Source organism: Ictidomys tridecemlineatus, chromosome 10 (assembly GCF_052094955.1).
Source record: "Ictidomys tridecemlineatus isolate mIctTri1 chromosome 10, mIctTri1.hap1, whole genome shotgun sequence".
NCBI lineage: Eukaryota > Metazoa > Chordata > Mammalia > Rodentia > Sciuridae > Ictidomys > Ictidomys tridecemlineatus.
In genome coordinates this window covers 29,825,537-29,845,609 of record NC_135486.1, presented here as the reverse complement: position 1 = coordinate 29,845,609, position 20,073 = coordinate 29,825,537, and the positions used below count along the sequence as shown (strand labels likewise).

General features: G+C 52.5%; 1 protein-coding gene across 1 annotated transcript in view; it reads right to left on the bottom strand.

The window, feature by feature from the left end:
• Positions 1-20,073, bottom strand: part of Pkp1 (plakophilin 1) — a 48,045-nt gene that overhangs the window by 9,949 nt on the left and 18,023 nt on the right. The window contains exons 3-8 of the mRNA XM_005330367.5: positions 8,867-9,261; positions 5,900-6,044; positions 4,963-5,170; positions 4,084-4,261; positions 2,817-2,931; positions 684-839 (exon numbers count right to left, since the gene is read on the bottom strand). Coding sequence (XP_005330424.1) covers positions 684-839; positions 2,817-2,931; positions 4,084-4,261; positions 4,963-5,170; positions 5,900-6,044; positions 8,867-9,261 — 1,197 coding nt within the window. The remainder of the gene's footprint in view (positions 1-683; positions 840-2,816; positions 2,932-4,083; positions 4,262-4,962; positions 5,171-5,899; positions 6,045-8,866; positions 9,262-20,073) is intronic.

The window sequence follows — 20,073 nt, the reverse complement described above, 5'->3', positions numbered from 1 at the left end:
TGGTGAGGGGACACAACCTGAGACTCCTGCCTGTCCCCCAACCTGGTGGAGCCTGGCGGGAGGCTGCGGCATGCCTGCCGAGGCTGGGAGCCTGGACACCACCCCCTCACCGCTTTCCTCTGTGCATCCCAGTTTGCCAGGGAATTGGGGAACCGGCCAGGGAAGGTCTCCTGGGGGTGGAGAGCATTCCTGATGTCCGGGAAGTGCTCTGGGCAGCCGGGGCTCAGACCTTCCTGCTGTGAGAGGCTGCTCTGGGGTCTCACAGCAGGATGCTTCCTCCCTCCCAGAGTCCTAATGTGGGCCTGACCTACCCTGGGCCCACAAGGCTAGTTCAAGACCTGGCTTCCGCAGCCATGCCCAGTGGAGGAGGCCTGACCACCCCTCCACAGCACCCTTTTTTTAGGAGGCTCAGGAAGTGGTGGAAACCAGCACCAGAGAGGGGTCAGAGTTCTTGGCTGTCCCCAATCCTCAGGGGCTAAGGAGAAGTCAGGGGAGACTGAGGCCTGCCCGGGGAGAGCCTTTGCCCTCAGGGCTGATCTGGGCTCCTACAGATGCCCTCCGCATGCAAGACGGAGCTCCCAGAGCAGCACAGTCCCAAGGCCATGGCTTTGGCAGGGGAAAGGTGGGATGGGGCAGCGGACCTGGTGGAGTGCTTGCTGGGTGGGCCCTGGCTTGATTCTCACCATCATCTTGTCGCTCTTGTTGCTGAAGCAGCCGGTGGAGGACTTCTCCGTGTAGGCGTTGCGGGTGTTATACTCCAGCTGGCGGTAGCGGGTGGGCACCTCGGCATCCAGGCGGTAGGAGAGGTTGTGCAGGATGCACATGCAGTTCTCCACGGACTGGGGAGCAAGCAGAAGCAGGTGTCTGAGCCATTGCTCAGCCCTCCGTGGGCTCCTGGGCTACCTGACTAATCAGTGGCATCAAGGGATAGGAGCACCATCGCGAACCAGAGCCTCAGTCTGGAAAGGGCTCCCTGGGACATGCCTGGGACTTGGACTTGAATCCTCCTTCTTTCATTTCCTGGCTGTTTAAACTTGAGTGACTTACCTCACCTGATGGGTCTCAGTCTCCTCAACTGTGAAATGGGACTAAAATGACTTCACTGGGCTATGGAGAAGAGAGTTGGCCCTTCAATATCCTTGGGCTTGGCCTCCATGGATTCAACCAATCATGGATGAAATTATGTAAAAAAATATTGCGTCTCCACCGAACATGAACAGATTTATTTCTCATCATTATTCCCTAAACCATACTGTATAACAACTGTTTATGTAGCATTTACATTAGGTGTTCTAAGTAATCTATAGATTATTTAAAAGATATGGGAAGAAAACCAGGCACATGCCTGTAACTCCAACCACATAGGAGGCTAAGGCAGGAGGATTGCAAGTTTGAGGCCAGCCTGGGAAACTTAGAACCTGTCTCAATTTTTTTTAAAAAGGGGGATAGGGCTGGGGGGTGTAGCTCAGTGGTGGAGTTCCTGTGGGTTTAACTCCCAGTATCTCTATATCTATCTATCTATCTATCTATCTATCTATCTATCTATCTATAGAGAGATGAGATGTGCATAGATTATGTGCAAATACTACACCATTTTATAAAAGGGATTTGAGCATCTGTGAATTTTTTTATCTTTGGGGGTCCTAGAAAGATCCCCTGGGGTGTTACTGTCCATGAGAATATCTACCATGGGGTCTTACACACCGTAGGATACAGAGTGTTTTATTGCTATGGACAAAGTGTCGATGGGCACACTGGGTGTTGAGGAAAATGGCTGCCCTTCTGGAACAATCTCCTTCCCGAGCAGCCCAATTCCTTTAGGTTCCAAAGCCCCGCTGCTTTCTCCTGCTCCCTTCCCATGAGCACGCCTCAGCCTCCGTATCACAGGTGCTAGAGCACACCAATAGTGAGGCCCGGGATCTGGGACTTCACAGCAGCAGCTGGCCCCCATCTCTGTCATTTGGCTTTGGTGTACCTCTGGGCTAGGACTCGGTGGCCACAGACTTGACCTCCTAATGAGGCTTGGGTCCTGTTGGGATCTGAGGGAATCTGGCTTCTGGGGTTCGGGGGGTCATGTGGGTCTAAGGGATCTTGCATGCACAGAAGAAAAGCACCTTGTCTGCAGGAACCAGGCCAGGCAACCAAGTGACAAGGCTCTGTCCTGAGACCCTGTTGTCCCTTCCAGTGGAGGGAGCAGGAGCTAAATCCCTCCTCATGGGACTGCTGTGATGCCCAGCCCGTCCCCTGTGGCTGTGGGGAACACTGCAGCCCACTGTCTCCCTGACTCCTGAACCACTGTCCTTCCTCAGTGGCAATGAACCAGACTTTGGTTTATCTTCCCTCATGATGTATCCTTTCTGTTTGTGCTGTTATGTCCCAAAGTCCAGACAGGGCAGGAAGATGGCCTGCGGATGGCCTTTTTGAAGGCAGTGGAAAGGCAGCAGGGGCAGGAGTCTCATTTCAGGAAAAATGTTGAGACCCTGGGAGCATGAGTGTGTGTTCCCAGGGCTGCCAATGGGGCTCAGCATCACTCGTGACAGTGTGGCCCCCAGAGCTGCCCTTGTGTGCAATGCCCTTGCTCCAGATGTCCTCTCTGCTGCCCCAGACCCCAAGCCACTGTTCTGTCAGTGAGCCAGGCCTCAGAGGCACCCAGAAAGTGCAATGCTGACTCCTTAGATCTGGGAGACAGAAAAGTCATGACCAGGAGGCCAAGAGCTGGCCTCACTGATTCCAGTTGTGGCCCCGGGTTTTACGCTCTGGACGGAGAACGGGGGCTGGGTCTAGAGGTCAAGGTGTCACCAGGGCTGCACTCTCACCTTGTCATCACAGCGGCTAGCTGCCACACAATTCTGGACGTAGGCCATGAGGGAGTCGATGAGCCCCGAGTAGTTCCGCATGGTCTGGCGGCCTGCGTCTGCAGAGCTCAGGTTCCTGCAGAAGAGAACGGGGAGGGCGGGAGGATGTGGGCAAGGTGAGCAAGAGGACAGGGAGGGAGGTGAGGACAGTGTGGAAGACAGTGGGGGACAGGGGGACAGGCACACGGGATAGGGTGGAGGTTGGGGGTTGGAGGTAGGAGGAGGAAGGAAGGAGAAGAGAAAAGAGAAAAAGAGTGAAGAGGGTAAAGAAAACCTGCTTGGACCTCTGTGAGGAGTTGGAGGGGGACTGCAGCTCAGGGGGGCTGGCTGGGGACACTGTCCATCAAGCCGCACTCCACCCCCAGCTGTAGCTCATTCCCAAGCACTTTGGGCCCTTCTGCCTGGCGTGTGTGTGTGTGTGTGTGTGTGTGTGTGTGTGTGTCTGTCTGTCTGTCTGTCTGTCTGCCTGCTGTTGCTCCCAGCAGCTCTGCAGCCCTCTAAAGTCCTTAATTACATTGGCTTTTCGTCTCCCTAGTCTCCCTGCTCCCTGGAGGCTTGGAGAAGCACGAGCCAGCTGCACCCTCCACTCTGGGGGTTTCTCAGCAACTGGGGAAGACACACCCAACTAGAGCAATGTGGGACCCTCCAGAGAATGTCGCTCCTCTGTTCCACACTCTGCAGCAGCCCCCACCCCTGGCTTGCAAACCTTTGCTCTGAGAACAACCCCCCCAGCCCCCTCCTCCAGCAGCCCCCAAGGACTATGCCACACCCTGGTATGGAACTCCGGAAATGTTGGGCAAAGCAGCGCCCGTCTCGTGCCAATGAACATGGCAAGTGGTTTTAGCATCACAGCTGGGAAAGTGACTCATAAGCAGCCAATCAGTAGACTTTTGTCTAAAAGAACACTCTTCAAGATGGCACAAGAAATGCATTTTTCCGAGGCGGAGGAGGATGAAATGGTGGAACCAGTTTGAATACTCTGATCCAGGTGTGTCTACCCTTAGAGTTCTAACTAAGGTCCTCTGTGTCTCCTCGGAGGAGACAGTAGGAACCTGAGCCTGATCCACAGTCAGGGAAGGTAGCAATGCCGGGTCCCGTGTCTTGGAGCCAGCCCTTGAGAGGCAGTGCTGGGCCAGACACTAGGTTCTCTGAATACTGGCCAAGATAGCGCTGCCTCCAGAAGGGTCAGAGGCCAGGGCAAAAAGACCCAAGGACCTTCTTCTCTTACCTCAAGCAGCCCGTGGCATTGAAGAAGACCTCGGGATCCACCATTTCTCGGGACATGTTGCTGTTGCCATCACACCAGCCCGAGAAAGGGATGATGACCCGGTCGGCCAGCACAGGCAGAGCGTCGGCCACCAGCTCCTCCTTCAGCTCATCAGTGGAAGACAGGTTCCAGAGCAGCCCTGGGGGGCAGAGATGGTCGACTCAACACCTGTGGGCTCCGAAAAACTTGGAAACCATGGTGTCACTCCAGCCTGGGCTCTTCTAGCAAATGGACCCTTCCCGTAGGCTTGGTCCATCCAACCAGTTGTCCGACTCTTTCATGAGCCAATTCTCAGGGTCCTCTCTAGTCTGAAAGTACTTTGAGGGACAGGAACATTCAAGTTCTCTTTCTAGGTCAAAATTATACCCATGGAAGGTTACCGTAATATAGTTGATTGATTGGCAGTTTTTCATGTAAATTTTAGCACTCAGAATCTTCTTTTTTTTAAAATATTTATTTCTTTGTTTTAGGTGGACACAATATCCTTATTGTCTTTTATGTGGTGCTTTTTCTATGTCTGAAAGTCATTCCAGAAAAACTTCTCAGCTATTACTCTACATGGTCTTATCTTCCCAGTCCAAGTGAAAGTCTTCACGGTGACCTCTCTTACACCCCACCTTGAGTCTAGGGATCAAGCCTTCCTCCCCTTGCCCTCCAGCCATGGACCATGACCTCCTGTGGATGTGCACACCATTTGGGGTCACCACTGGACACTACTAATATGGCGAGGGCCTGTGCCACTTTTCCCAGACAAATCTGCAAATGTGCCTTGGCCTGGCCTGGAGGGGCCGTCCTTCACCCCAGCTGAAGGCCACAGCCCAGTCGTGCATGGTCCCCTACCAGTCAGTTGTTTCTGGATCTCGGTGCTCCCCGTCTTCCTCAGGAGGTTGACGGCTTCACGGATTCCATTCTGCCTCCGGGTCTCCAGCTTGTTGGTGGTGCTGCGGAACACCAGGTTGCGCAGGGCCCCCGCAGCAGCCTGCTGGACATTCTGGTTGGGGCTGCGGAGAAGGTCCACCAGCTTGCAGATGCCTCCCAACTGATAGACCTGCCGGAAGAGGTGCCGTGTTGCCCGGTCAAGGGAGGGAGGCTGAGCCACTCACTCTCTGCTTAAAGCAGATTTTTCCCAAACCAAAAAAAAAAAAAAAAAAAGAAAAGTCTACTTTAACTTCAGAAATATACAAATCAACCAAAATAAATTAGCAGCCAAAGGTGATGGCAACAAACCTAGACCAGAAGCCAGAAGACCTGGACTCAGGTCCCAGCTCCCTGACATCCTGACGGGAAGACCTTCAGCAAGTTGCTCCTCTTTCCTGAGCCCTGTTTTCCCCCTCTAGAGGATGGTGGTGAGGGTTAGATGAGATAAAATGTCTATATGCCTCCCTCGAAATCGTAGGCAGAACACAGATATGGGAGATCTTCCCATGGACCCAAGGAAACGCTTTCTTCTTTGGCAGAAATTTTGATGAAAGTAACCCTGGCCTCTAGGAAACGCAATATCCTTGGGCTACACTGCAGAGTATATGTGTCCCCTTTTCAACGAGAGAGAGAGAGAGAGAGAGAGAGAGAGAGAGAGAGAGAGAGAGAGAGAGAGAGAGAAACACTCTGGGGGTAGGGTTCAGATGCCAGCTCTGACCTTGGGCAATGCCAGGCATACTCCTTATTCCTGGCAGCTGGGAAGGGTGAGAAGAAGCCAACTGTACATACCCCTGCCCCCGGGTCTCCGAATGAAGGCTCAGCTCCCACCTGCCAGGGTGGAAAGCCTGCAGCCCATTACCTGTTGCTTGGCAGATTCATCCTGGAAGCAGGTGTGCTGGATGTAGTAGGCCCCGATGGCCTGGTACTTTTCGTCCTGGGAGCTCAGGTACTGCACAGCCTTGGGGATGGTCAGCCCACTGCACTCGATGTCCTCACTGCAGATCCTGCGAGGACATACAGGGGGGTGTGTTACAGGGTGAGCTGGGAGCCCTGATGAACGGGCCCAGAATTCTCCCTTGCACAACAAGCAGCCACAACCTCATCTGCCTTCTAGAGGGCCAGAGCGAGGCCCTCAGGCCCTCTTGGAGAATACTTGCTAGGGAACAGCTCCCCCAGACAAGGGGAAGGCTCCCCCACTGTATTTCCCCCTTGTGGGAACCTGGCTCTGGTGAGGCCCTGGTCTTGGGTTAAGGTCCAAGCAGGACAGTTGTCTCTCCCATGAGCAAAACTCCTATTCCCTGAGGGTAATCTCTCCACCTATCCTGCCTTCTGTCATGTTTGCACCTGGTAATGGGAAAATGGAAGAGAATGGCTGTGAGTTTATTCATCCCTTCTTCCATCCATCCATCCATCAATCCATCCATCATCCATCCATCCAAAGTGTAACTGGCTCTTCTTACACAAAAAGAAACTCACACCTCCTTCCCATCCTTATGGCCACAATTTCCTCCTGATCAGGATCATTCTCAGGGAACGGTCACCAGAGACCCCCTTAGTGGGATCCCTTTTCCAAACTCCTCCAACCAGCACATTACAGCCCTTAACGAGAGAAATAGTCCTAAAACCCTGTCCCCTGTATTGTTTCCTAGTTCGGATACCATCAGAAGCTCCTCCACACTGCAGGTTCAAGTTCAAACTGCTTAGGCGGACATCCCAGGGCATGCATTAGTTTGAGCCATAGGAGATGGCTGATAGTCCACCTTCTTTGAACTGCAAATCAGAAATTGTATGTTTTAACCTCCTCATCTGGAGGATAATGTGATCTCTTGCACACCATGGCAGACCTGCTACACTCCCCCTTCTGCAAAGCCTTCCAAAGAAGGATCCCTTTCTCCTAAGAACCCCTCTTGCTCCTAGGGCCAGAGTCACAGGCAGCCTTTCCTGTGTCCTGAGTGTGTCCTGCTTCCCAAGAGATAGGTTTGCTGAGGACAGGGGCAAACCTTCTGTGATACCCAGCTCTACCCCGTGGGTATCCTTCATCATTTATAGAGTGAATCCTCTAGTCCTCATACTAGATTCTGGTGTTGCCTAAATAGGTGCTCAATAAACAGACATGGTTTTAACTAGGGCAGCCCAGCTTGATTTCTGGAAAAATCACCCAAAGGGCAGAGCTCTCTGATGCTGGGTTAGTAGCACCCCTGACCTGTATTGAAAGAATGTCATGGGCTGGGGATGTGGCTCAAGCGGTAGCGTGCTCGCCTGGCATGTGTGTGATGCGTGTGGCCCAGATTCGATCCTCAGCACTACATACAAAGAAAGATGTTGTGCCGGCCAAAAAAGCTAAAAAATAAATATTAAAAAATTCTCTCTCTCTCTGTCTAAAAAAAAAAAAAAAAAAGAAAGTCACCCGGCATCCATCAGTCAAACATCTAAATAGCTTGTCACTCAACCCCTCCATATCCTATCTAGGCCCTCCATTCTGGGCATCTAATTGGGGAAAGATGTTGCTCTGAACAGAGTCTTCAAGAAAGAGAGATTTCTATTCATTTTCCAAATTATCATAAATATATGTTATGTTCTTCAAGTGGAATTCTACTTTAGAATAGTATTTTGCTTATTTTCAGCACAGTGTGGAGAGAACATAGGATATAGAAACAGCTGTGTGGTCTTGAGGGTGCTACTTAACATCTCTGTGTCTTGTTTCCTCCTTTCCTTACTGTGGAGTGCTAGCTCCTTCCTGGAAGGGGTTGTGATGGTTAAAGATAAAGAACACAACACTCCTGGGGATGTGAGAAGAGGTGGACTGTGTAGCTCCAGAACCACTCTAGGCTGTCCTGTCAGGGCCAGGTCCCTTGCACTTGCCACAGAGCTGAGCATGTGATATTTGCTCAGCAAATATTTGAGCAAATATTTGTCAAATAAATGAACAACAATCGCTAGGTGATAAAGAATATTTTTAAGGTTCATTGAGCTCTGATGCCTGAAAGACAAGGTCAATGTCACTCACCTGTGCCTGTGGCACATATTTTTTCAGGAATGGGGATGGCACCCGGAGCCTCGCTCAGGCTAGTCAAGCACTCTGAGGTGCATCCCTGGTCCAGCCTGTGGCTCTTCATGGGCCACCCCATTGGTTTCCCTTCATTCCCCCTGGGCAGTGGCCTTTCTTGTGGACGGGAGCTGTGCTCTGTCCCTGAGCCCTAGATCATGTCCCTCAGGTATCTGTCTGTCCTAACTGTCCTTTGGACTTACCTGTTTTATAACATAACCCACAACCTATTCTATTCCCATCATTTACACAGGGCCTATTTCTTTGCTTCCAGAACATAGATGGAGATTGATGTGTCCAAGTCCAGAGGCTCAGACTCTAGCATGACTCCCAGGCACCTGTGGGGCTGATTGAGACACGCATTGCTTGGGTCCCTCTGGAGTTTCTGAGTCAGTGGGACTGAGGTGAGCTGGAATGAGCATTTCTATTGCATTCCTGGGTGACACTGACACTGCAGGTTAGAGGAGTTCACTGGGAGAAGCACGGGCCTCCTTGATCATCTCTAGTTAGCTAACCCTCTGCTCATAACCTCCCCATGGCCTTTAAATCTATATACTCATTATCTGGCTTCGGTCTTCCTTTCATGCTGAACTCCCTGGGTCATGGCCCCTCTGGGTCAAGAACCTCTGGCCAGGGACTCTTCAAGGCACTGACACCAAAGCCAAGACAGAGGCTGTGCCTCTCCCCACTTCCTGGGAGCCCCGTGCAGAGGGAGCTGGACTAGCAGCTTACCCCTTACTTGGCCCTGCCCGGCCCCCACCCCAGCCTAGCAGCACTCACTTGGAGCTAGCCCTTGAGTGGCCAAAGGACAGGTCCTTGTTGCAGGAGATGGGTGGCACATAGACTGGGTCCTGCTTGGAGGTGCAAGAGGGTGGGCGCCCGGGGCACTTCTTGATGGCCTTTTGACCGCTGCAGGTGCTGTAAAAGCTGTAGCGGTTCTGGGTGGTCTTGTGGCCCTTGCTGCCCAGCGTGCCCTTGCGCAGGGTGCCCCTGGGATCGCAGTAGAGGTCAGGCTCGCTGCGGCTCGCCTTGATTTTCTGCATGAAGCAGATGTCACTGCCTGCACCGGTGGTGGTACAGCTCCCGCGGGGGTAGTGCCGGTTCCAGTTCTCCATCTGACTGTAGGAGCTGAAGCGCCTGTTGTCCTGCTCCCGCTTGAGGGTCCCATTGTAGATCTGGTCAGGGAAAGGGGAAAAAGCTCAGTCAAGCTTCCTGACAGGGCATCCTGGATCCTGCTGGCCACAGGACACGGCCTCCCCTCAATATTCAGGAAGTCCCAGAATGGGGGCCGGGTTATGGCTCAGTGGTAGAGCGCTCGCCTAGCACGTGCGAGGTCCTGGGTTCGATCCTCAGCACCACCTAAATAAAATAAAGATATTGTGTCTGACTACAACTAAAAAATAAATATTAAAAAAAAGAAAGTCCCAGAATGTTTGGAGAAAGAGCTATAATCTGCCATATATATATTTGTTGTTGTTCTTGTGGTGCTGGGGATCAAACCTGGGGTTCATGCAAGACAAATACTCTACCAGCTGAGCTATAGCCCCAGCCCCTGCTAGATTTTTGAGGAGTGAATTTTGACCCATTATGGATTTATGTCACTTAGGAGATTATGCTCAGCATTATTGAAAATACAGAATCGAGCAATATATCTGGGAATAGAAAATACCCAGAGTGCAATGTACATAATACTGACACAGATTGTTTGTGAACAGTGAACAGCTGCTGGATTGCAATGTGGAATGTACTTCTTACTGTGGGATGCAGTCCAGAAAGTCTAGCAGCCACCTATCTGGCCACACAGTTCAGGTGGGAAATTGCAGACCCAGAGAGAAGAAGGTCTTCCAACAGTCACTCAGTAAGTCAAGGACAAAACCAAGACTTGACCTTGAATCTCAAGCCCTGGATTCATCCCCTTGGGCCATTCCCAGACACCTGCAGCTTCTGACACTGCCATTCTCTTTGGTTCCTTGTACCTGCTCCTTGGGCCCTTTGTTATAAGGAACTGCTTGCTGGGGGCCACCTGCAACCAGGAGCTGGGCCCCAGGGACTGCAGGGTAGGTTACAGGCTGAGCCTCTGGGCTTTGCTATCAGGCTACCAGGAGGGAGAAACTTGGCAGAGTGATCCAAAAGGACAACAGACCAGGGACAATGAGGCACCCAGGCTGTGTGTGAGTCCCTCTGGGGGTTAGCCTCCACAGAAGGTGCCTGCAGAGACTTGGTGGGAATTAACTCTGGGACAAAACTGTCTAAGGAGAACTTTCCCAGGAGCTCACAAGCTGGTGGGTCTGGCCTGCTGGGACTTGCTCTCAGACTAGAGGATCAACACTGAGCCTGATAAAATGTTTCTGTACAGGTGCTGACTTGGGACTCACCTTAGCTGGGATGAGCCAGGGCCAAGTTCAGCCCAGATCCTCCCTGCCCCACCCCGAGAGAAGGGCAGAGAGAGAAGGAGAGGGGTGGGGGAGAATGAAAGGGAGACAGCATGAGGCGGGGGAAAGAAAATGAGAGGGAAGGAGAGAGAATTGAGTGTGTGTGTGTGTGTGTGTGTGTGTGTGTGTGTGTGTACACAGAAGGTCCTTTGGGAAGTGGGCAATTCTCCAGAATGCAGGATCGGGCCACACAGAACTAGAGAGGAGCTGTCCTTCAGCTTGGTCCTCGTTCAGCTCTGCAGGGGAGCGTAGAGAACAGGGAGTTCTCATGGTTCGAGCTCCCAGGAGGACTGGGTGTCAAGCCACCCATTGGACATGGCATTCAACATGAAGAAGCCACAGGCTGTTAACCTTGGCAGAGGCAAGCTCATCCCCTTCACCCACACACCCAGCTGTGCGCTCAGGCAGGTGCACTTTTCTTCCCCAAACTGGGTCAAACCAACCTATCCACAAAGGGAACTGGCGTGTGGGGGTTGGAACAGGCAGAAGCAGATAGTAACCAGGCATCGGCCAGGGGAGCAGGCAGCATCCTGAGCCCAGGACATGGAATGGGCGCCTTGCAGATCACATGCAAAACATGCAATGAGGTTACACTCTGCGTCTTCTCAGGGGAAAGAGGGAGGCAGATGGCATCTTGGAAGGAAAGCTGAGTGCTCCTAAGTGGCAGGCTGAGCCCTAAGAGGAAATGCAACAAGGAGCTCCCTTGTTCTCAGCAAATGACACACCTGGACGTCATCACAGACACGATGAGGAGTCCAGACACTCTCCTGGCCCAAACCCAGCAGAGATGCCATCACTCTGATTAAGCCTGACAGAGGCCTTGGGCTCTGTGCCCCTGTGCTGGGAAAAGGAGCAGCAGGCGGCCCTGGCAAGTCTCAGCGAGGGTGGGCTGCCCGAAGGAACTGGTGCTGGCTGTACCTGCAGGGGAGCAGGCAGGGTGCCCAAGGAAGGGATGCCCAGCCTGGGGACTGATTTTCCAGCCCCCTCTCCGTGGGCCACACCTCATTGGTATCACCCATTCCTAGAAACCGCCCCCACCCCCAGCTTTTGGAGCCACGGTGTTGTCCTTAGTCTGTTAGATAGTGACTAAGGATGACTATAAATGGCTTCCTCCCATCACGGTGGTCCTTGACTATCACTTTGACAAGCAGGAGACAAACCTAGCCAGAGCCTTCCATGGGAAGGCCTAGGTCCCCTCCACTGCTCACATGAGGCGGGCCTCCTCTATCCCTCCCTGCATAGATGCCTGTAATCAACTTTGGCCTGTAGCCTCTAAGTACTCCTCAAACCCAATGGGCTGGGGCTTACACAGCGGAAGACCCGGTGATCAAGAACACAATGCGGGGGCCAGACTGCCCTGGCTCTGCCATTTGCCTGAGGAGTGTAGCCTTGGGCCAGTGACGTAAGCCCAATGTGCCTTTATTTCTCCACCTGTATAACTGGGATTATAATTGTACCCAACATACAGGGTCACTGGGAGAAGTCAACAGACTAATGTTTGTAATGCATTTAAGACAGTACGTGACACAATTGTTTTTTCAGTGGAGACAACTGTATCCCTCTGACTCAGGATAGGCTGGCTGCCTTTAGGATCTGGCTGAGGGTTTTACATCATCCACACCAAACCTGAAAAAGCTACCAAGTTGGCCCAGAAGGGATGAACCCAGGAAGCCAGCGGAGCCCAGGAAGGAAATGCATCCCAGATTCAGAGCGCCACGCTGTTCTTACTCCAGGGCACATAACAGGTCAAAATATGTTCAGAAAATGGGGGAACCTGGTCCCCCCAGATGGCACACCTACAGTGAAGCCAGACTGTGTGTTGGAAAGGTGCTGATGAGGGTGCTATGGGTGCTATAGGCATCCGGGCAGAACAACTCTTCATTGTTCAGGATGCCCCAGGCATCAAAGGCTGTTTGGTGGCCCTGGCCTGCAGGCCCTAAATGCTAACAATACCTTGCAGTCATTGTGACTAGAAAAATGTCCCTCCCACATTTCCAAACACTATCTTCCATGTCCCGAGTGAACAGCTGCAGCCAGGGGAAATGTGCGGGCAGCAGCGGGCAGATGTGCTCACAGCAGGTGGGAGACCTTTGTTGCTAATGCCAGTCTCCAGCCACACCCCCACGGTAGATAGTGATCTGCTGGCAGCCTCCTCTTCTTTGAATACAAAGGACAGTCTCACACACACACACACACACACACACACACACACACACACACCATGTTTTGTTATCTCTTGCTTCCTTGGGAAACTCCAGCCTCATGTGGGATGGCCCATGGGTCAGAACATTCTAGACTAACCACTCACCTTCCAGGGAGCAGAGCTGAACATTCAACCAGACAGAAGACTGAGCTGGACAGCCAGGTTGAAGTCAAGGTTGCCCCCAGAGAGACTTGTTTCTCCACTTGGGAGATCACAGGGCTCTTGAGGGTCCACCCTGGAATTCAGAGCCCAAGGCTGTTTCAGTGGGAGTCCCCTCCAGTGCTCTGATATCACTCCACCTTCCTCAGTCCCGGCTCTGCGCAAGGTTCTGCCAATGACCTGGGTCCTGTGACTCAGCTGCCTCTCTTCCTCCCTCCTCCTCCTCCTGTTCCTCCTTAAGTTGGGAAGCTCTCTGAGGCCCACCCCTCACTTTGCAAGCAAGTCCAAGAGGGTGACTGGACCTAAGCAAAGCAATCCCAGCCCAAGACCAAGGGCTTCAATGACCAGAATAAGGTAGCTTTCCCTGGAGTGAGAACTGTACAGTCTGAAGAGTCTTCCAAACCAGAAGAGCTCCTGTGCGTCCAAGGTCATAGGACAGGATAGTAACTAGCCATTCAGGAAAGGGTGTATCTTTCTGTCCTTCCATCTGAGAATCCTTTCCTCCTCCCTTTGCCACCTCGAGTTCCCAGACTGTGGTCATGGCTCTCCTCGGGTGACTCCTGGGGACCTCCAGTGCTCTGATATCACTCCACCTTCCTCAGGCAAAGCTTCCATTAGCCTTGGCCTTGCTGGAGAGCCTAAGGTGTTTCTGCTGCTTCCAAGGCAAGCTATCATCCTGGGCCCAGCCGGCATGTCCAGCTATGTCTTCTCCTCCGGACACATTCCCTTTGCTGTTCTGCGGCAGCAGCCATGCCTGCTTCTTCTTTATCCTACATGGCTTCCCTTCCCCACCTTCTTTCAAATCTTACTTACTCCCAGGCTTCTTCTCAAACCTGTCATCTCCACAAAGCCTGCTTTGACCCCACCCACCCTACTTCCAGATATCAAGAGTACTCAGAGTTGAAAATCCCCCGCTCCCTGGGACACAGGCACACATGTCTGTGGCCTTGGATTCTCTCTAGTTGCTAATGTAGGTTTCTCTCATTCCTCCAAACTCTCTGGGGGCAAAGATGCCCTTTGTTGTGCCTAGAACAGGGGTGAACTCATAGCCAATGTGCATAAAAAAAGGATCCCATGAGGGGCGAGGAGAATTCATATTGGGGATGGGGATTCTGGTTGCTGATGGGCAATGGGGTTCCCATAGCCTCCAAGGTACAGAGGAGCCTCCACAAGCAAAGTGAGCTGCTAGGGAGGCAGGAGGGGTCCACCCAGGGCGAGCCTGCCGGGGGTGCAGCACAGTCTGGGTTTAGCCCACCATGGACCAGGATTCTTTCCTTTGCCCCCTGACTTGGGTGAGAGGTGCGGGCTGGCTGAGCCCAGAGGGTTCTATTCTAGCCCTGGCTGACCAAATAGAAGCTGCCTGGCTCTCTGGGAGTCGGTATGTGCTGAGCAGGCCAAGATGAAAAGAGTGTCTGTGTCCCTAGCTATTAGCCCATTTTGAAACCAAGCTTCTGCCAGCCAGGTGGGGCTGGCCAAACCGGCTCTCCCACGGGACACACCCTGCTCTGCCCTGGGAGTCACACACCCGGAGGAGGGCCCAACAGGGCCATCTTTAGAAAGGCGATCTCCCCAGGCCCTCTTCATGAAAGCGAGCACACACACGACTTCCTAGGGTCTTCCTGACTCCTGGGCAGGGGGAAGGCCCTTTTGAGGAAGAACTTTGATTAAAATCCCTTTGAGGACAGGTTTCATGTGTCATTTTTCTAGCCCCTGCCACTGCCACTCATTGCCCACGGAGGGGCCGTCCTGCAGCAGGCACACAGCAGCCCTCTTTCATCTTATTGGGGCTTCAGTCAGGCTTGGGGGACTGGATAGAGCTAGCCTAGTCCTTGGCAGCAAGGTGCACATCACACAGGGCTGGGCGGCTCTCCTCTAAGCTTCTCTAGGGACTGGCAGAGTTCAGGTCCTCTCCCAGCATGGTGCCCTAGAGGAGCACAGGAACCAGGGAGTGGAGACTTTTCCCAGAGGGGCAGGGTGGCTGCTGACGCAGCAGTCTGAGTCAGCATGAGAGCCACCAGGGCTTGAATCACCAAAGATGGGACTTTAGCAGGAGAGTGTCACTCCCTGACTCCTCTGGGCATGAATCCTTCTCGAAAAGCAGGGGTTCCACTCTGGGCTGAGCCTTTTTTTTTTTTTTTAACCTTCTTTACTTGGCACACTGCTTTGGAGAGGGCAGCCACACTGTTCAGAAACACTAAGATCTGGACAGAGAGCAATCCCATTTGGCCTTGGAGGAGGCCATGGTGAGTGGACCTCACTATGGAATCCTTCAAGGCAGAGAGGAGCTGTGCCTACTATTCCATCACCAGGACCCTGAGACCATCAGTGCCTGTAAGAGACAACACCAGAAGCCACCCGATGGGCATCTGCCAACTGAAGGGCAGTGGCTCATGGGCAATCATGTGTGTCTACCCAGAAGAGGCACGAAAGCAACCTGACACAGCCCGATGCTGGGGTGGGCAAGTTTTGTTACCTGAACTTTTAAAACGTAAAAAAAAAAGATGGGCTTGAGAGTGTAGACTTTACTAGAAATCTGGTTACTAATGGTCAGCGTCACTTATAATCTCCATAGGGTGCAAACCGTGATGTGCATCCATCAGCAAATGCTTAGAAACATTTGTGGATAACGGAGGACATGCTTCCTAAAGTTTTGAGATAACTGAAGTTCAGACAGAAGAGACCTACAAAGCTTCAGGCTGCAGCCTGGGGGGTGTTCATTGAGGTCAGGAATCTGGGGTAAAGGAGGCCTTTTGGCCTCTCGGGCTCCAGGGGGGTCAGAACTGCAGCATTTCCTGGCGTCCAGTGGGAGGTGCCCAGCTGAAAGCTGATGCTCAGAAACATCTGCTGTCCAAACCAATAACTGCGCCAACCACAGCACCCAGCTCTGTCTCTGCACCCTGCGCCCTGCCTGGTCTCTAAGCAGATCCTCTGAAGTGCCCCTCCGCTGCTCCCTCTACATGGGAGCAATAGGTTTTCTCAGCGCCTGGCACTCCTAAGATGGATGTGGCAATCAGAATCTCAGGTTTCCTACCACAGGTATCTGTTTCCTTCTGGAAGGGGACTCCCAGGCAGGTGTCTGTCACTTCAGATGCAGCTGACAAATCTCATCCATGAACTCAGACAAGTTGGAGACCCAGCTGTCCAGCCTTCTAGGAGCCCCGTGTTCTGAGGTCTTGGCTTCTGGCTTTTGAGCCTAGAGGCCAGCTCAACTGTCCAGTGACAGGTCTCCAGGGAGGAAAGGCAAGGGGGCTTCTCAGTGTGATAGAACTCCTGCAGTCTTGGATAATGGGCCACCTCGGGCAAGCACATTAAGGGGAAGCCAGCTGTGCACGGAGCCTGCAGGTGTTTCCCAGCCTCAAGAAGAGGAGGGCCAAAAGCTATGTGGTGGAAACATCCTGAAGGGCAGATTCTTACCTGACCCCAAAGAGCTACCCAGAGACCTAGTGGTGTAAAGAATCCACCTAATTTGATAGTCAAGAATCTCACACGTGAAGGGAGGGACACTTGACTGGACTCTCCGTTGTTTGGGTAAAAGATCTTGGCTGTTACCTAATGATGAGCAGGTGTGCGTGTGCCTACATACACCTGCATGCACACTCACATACTGCTGTGTACACTGCCCACCTACTCAAATGCGATATACACTTTTCCAGGTAGGGAGGGTTTGGGAAGTTCCTTGAGCATGTTCTAGAAGACCCTAGCAGGGGTGGTGCTTTACAGTTTGTAGAGGCATTCCTCCTGAACCACCTTGTTGGAACCTCGCAGCACCACCCACTCTCCCAGCTGACCAATGAGGTGTTAAGGCAAAGATCTGTGAGCCTGTTAAACTTGGAGAACTTGAGGCTTGTCCAAAGCTATGTGGCTAAGATGCAGCAGACCCTGACCCAGAACTCAGGTCTCTGACCTCTATCCTAGGCCCTGACATGAGAACCTGGGGACTGGAACAAGGTCAAAAGTTTTCTCTTTAGGAACTTTACCAGTGTCTCTGGCCAGTGGCTATCCCAACTTCTAGGAGACCCACTCTTCAGGCATGCCAGGCCTCAGAGATGCCTGCTCCTCCTCTGCTGGCTGATATTGAAGTCCTTGGACATGTTCAAGAACAGGGTAGGGCTGGGCGTGGCTCAGTGGTAGAGTACTTGCCTAGCATGCATGAGGCCCTGGGTTCCATCCCCAGTGAAGGAGGAGGAGGAGAAGGAGGGGTAGGAGAAGGAGGAGGAGGGGAAGGAGGAGGGGTATGAGGAGGAGGGGTAGGAGGAAGGGTAGGAGGAGGGGTAGGAGGAAGGGTAGGAGGAGGGGTAGGAGGAAGGGTAGGAGGAGGGGTAGGAGGAGGAGGAAAAGAAGGAGGGGTTTGAGGAGGGGTATGAGGAGTGGGAGGAGCAGGGGAAGGAGGAGGGAACAAAAGGCGCACTCAGCTGTGTGACACAATTCTACTAGTAGCCCAACGATAAAGACCTTTTGGCCAAAGGGGTACATGTGGCAAGGAGACCCTGTGATCTTAATAACTAGTTTGTCCTGACTAGAACCACAAGAGCACTGGTGGGGTCAGTGGCTGGTTCACGTCCCTCCAACCACACCCTAGTACAGATGCACCACTGCACGGACCCCGGCTGGGCTGCACCGGCCCTGAGCAACCCCGCTCTGCCCCCAGCACTCCTGAAAGGAGCTTAGAGCCATAAGCGAATGTGGAAGAAACTAGGAGCTTTCCCAAGGACCCTCTCCAGGTGGGCTCCAAAGGACAGTCATCCCACAGAGCTCAGTGCTCAGCAAGCCCTGATGGTATGGAGACCGGCAGAGGTCAGTCAGAAACACCATCTGGACCTGCTCCATTGAAAAAGTATTTAGCCTAGTGGGCAGGTGGCCTGGGTGAGAGGTCTCGGTGGGTGCTTTCCTCCTTGGGCCTCTGCCTGATCTGCAGGACCACTGGAAAACCACCTTGAACCATTAGCTACTGCCCCCAAGTCTCCCCCATGTGCTGTCATGCACCATGGGTGGCTGCCGGGTGACTTTAGGGGATTTAAGAACATGGCAATAACTAACACTGAAGCACCCAGAAAGCTCTTGGCCTTTCCATTTTGAAAACCACAAAGAGAAAGCCTGGGTGGGAGCCAGTATGTTTCCTTAGTACTTGCCAACCTCCCTTTCTGGAGCAAAACAAACCAAAATTTTCTCTCAGGCAAACCTTCCTTGCTAGAATTAAATCATGTTCTGTTTCTTCCTATTAATTATTATTATTTGTTGTTAAGGTCATGGTTAGCCTTCCTTTATGGCAAAGGATTCTGGTTTTCTCTTTTTAATTTTTTTTTCATTTGAGTTAATGATCTAGTTTCCTTTCAAAGGAAATACAATGAAATTTAAAAGTAATTCCTTGAAAAACAGGTAAACAATAGTTGGTATGATGGTTTGAGGGAAATTGTGCCATCAGAGTTCAAATAACTCTCTGTTCAAGGAAATGCGATGGCTCACAGTGGCAAAGGAAGTGTGGGTTAAAGAGCTGAGAGATTGGGTTCTAGTCTAGCTGTGCAGCCTTGGGCAATCAGCTTACCTCTCTGAGCCTCCATCTCCCCAACTACAGACTGCCCTACTGTAAAGCTTCTGGCCTGGGCAATCTACAACCAGCCCTTGCTGAAGTCACAGCCCTTGCTGGCCTATCTGAGCCCTGTCTTTGTGTCTTTCCAGGCAGCCCCGCCCTGGTGTGTAGGGTGGAGTGGGAGGGGAGGGGCCCCTGCCGCATCTCTCCCCACCGGTGTCTCTATGCACCCCCCACACCCCGCCTCCTGATACGATTTTGTTTTTCAGCTGAGTTTGCGCTCCTGGGGCAGGCCGGCCTCGCAGAGACTTGCCAGGGCCCTGGGGGAGAAAGCTGAGCCTCACCCTAGCAAAGGGTGGGGATGGCCCTCCCACCCACTTGGGAAATGCTGCTGCATTTGTCTCACTGGGGCCCGTCACAAATGAAAAATTCCCAAAGCAGCAAAGAGCCATCAGAAGATTCCCCCAACACCTCCCCACCAGGCCCCCACTTTGTTTCAACGGCTCTTCTTGCTGCCCCTGCTTTTTTTGGCCTTGAACTTTCCCAGAAAGGCAGAGACCCGACTCCCCTTTCTCCCCAACCCCTGCCTTCCTGGCTCCCTCTCCCCTCGCTCGCTCGCCACACCCGACCTCCAGTCCACAGGGACTCAGCTCTGCCAAATCTACCTGTGAGCACCAGGCGAGCCCCTGCTCTGTTCCAGATCACACTGGAAAGAGGACATCTGGTTCCCTACTGATCTCACACAGAAGGATCAGGTGGGCACATGGGGGTATGAGTACCCTGTGTAGATTCAGAATGCTCCACCTGCTCAAGGGATCATCGAATCACTGGGGTCCCAAGGACGCGAGAGCTGACTGGGAGAAGGCAGTGGGACCCAGGTTGCTTCACAGCCCGTACCTTTTACAACCCAGACCCCAGGGTCCCTGTCCCCACATCTCCAAGATTCCTGGCACTGCACTTGGGGGGTTGATCACCTGGGCCGACCCCTTCATTTACAGAGGAAAGAGGCCTGCAGAGGTTCTGGTCAGCCTGTGCCGCAGGAGTCAGCTGTGAATCATATCCTCTCACGGGCTGTCGTTTCATCTGTTCGGTGTTATTAACTATATTACAAGGACTCTAAAGACTTGTTAGTTGTGTCATTTTTTTTGCCCTCTGTAAAAGGGACCCCAAACAAGACTCCACTAATTTCTTCTGGAGTGAAATAAAGAAACTTCCAATTATCCTTGATTCTTCAAATCTTCCCTCTAAAGTTTCAGAGCCTACACTTCAAATATGTGACAGTGGTGGGGTAAGGGTGGCACTGGGATTAGGGGCAAGAGAGCACTGGTCAAGTTTTCCAGAAACTTCCTTTTGCAGGAGATAACACTATCCCATTCTCTGTAGCCAGAGAATTAACCTGTCTCCCAGAACCTGGTCAGAACGGAAGCGACTGAGCCCCAGGTGTTTCAATCTAAGTATGAGTTTGCCCTGCCTGGCCGGAAGGTCAGAGCTCTACCCAAGTGCACAAGTTTCTGTCACCTCAGTGGAGAGTGGCCTTCCTTCCTGCGATCCTTCGGATGTCTGTGACTGTGCCCTGGGCTGTCTATGCCTGATACTTCCCACAAGCCATGCTGCTATCATACTAAGTCCCTTGGCAGTGACATCTCTCCCTGAACAATCTGCCAAA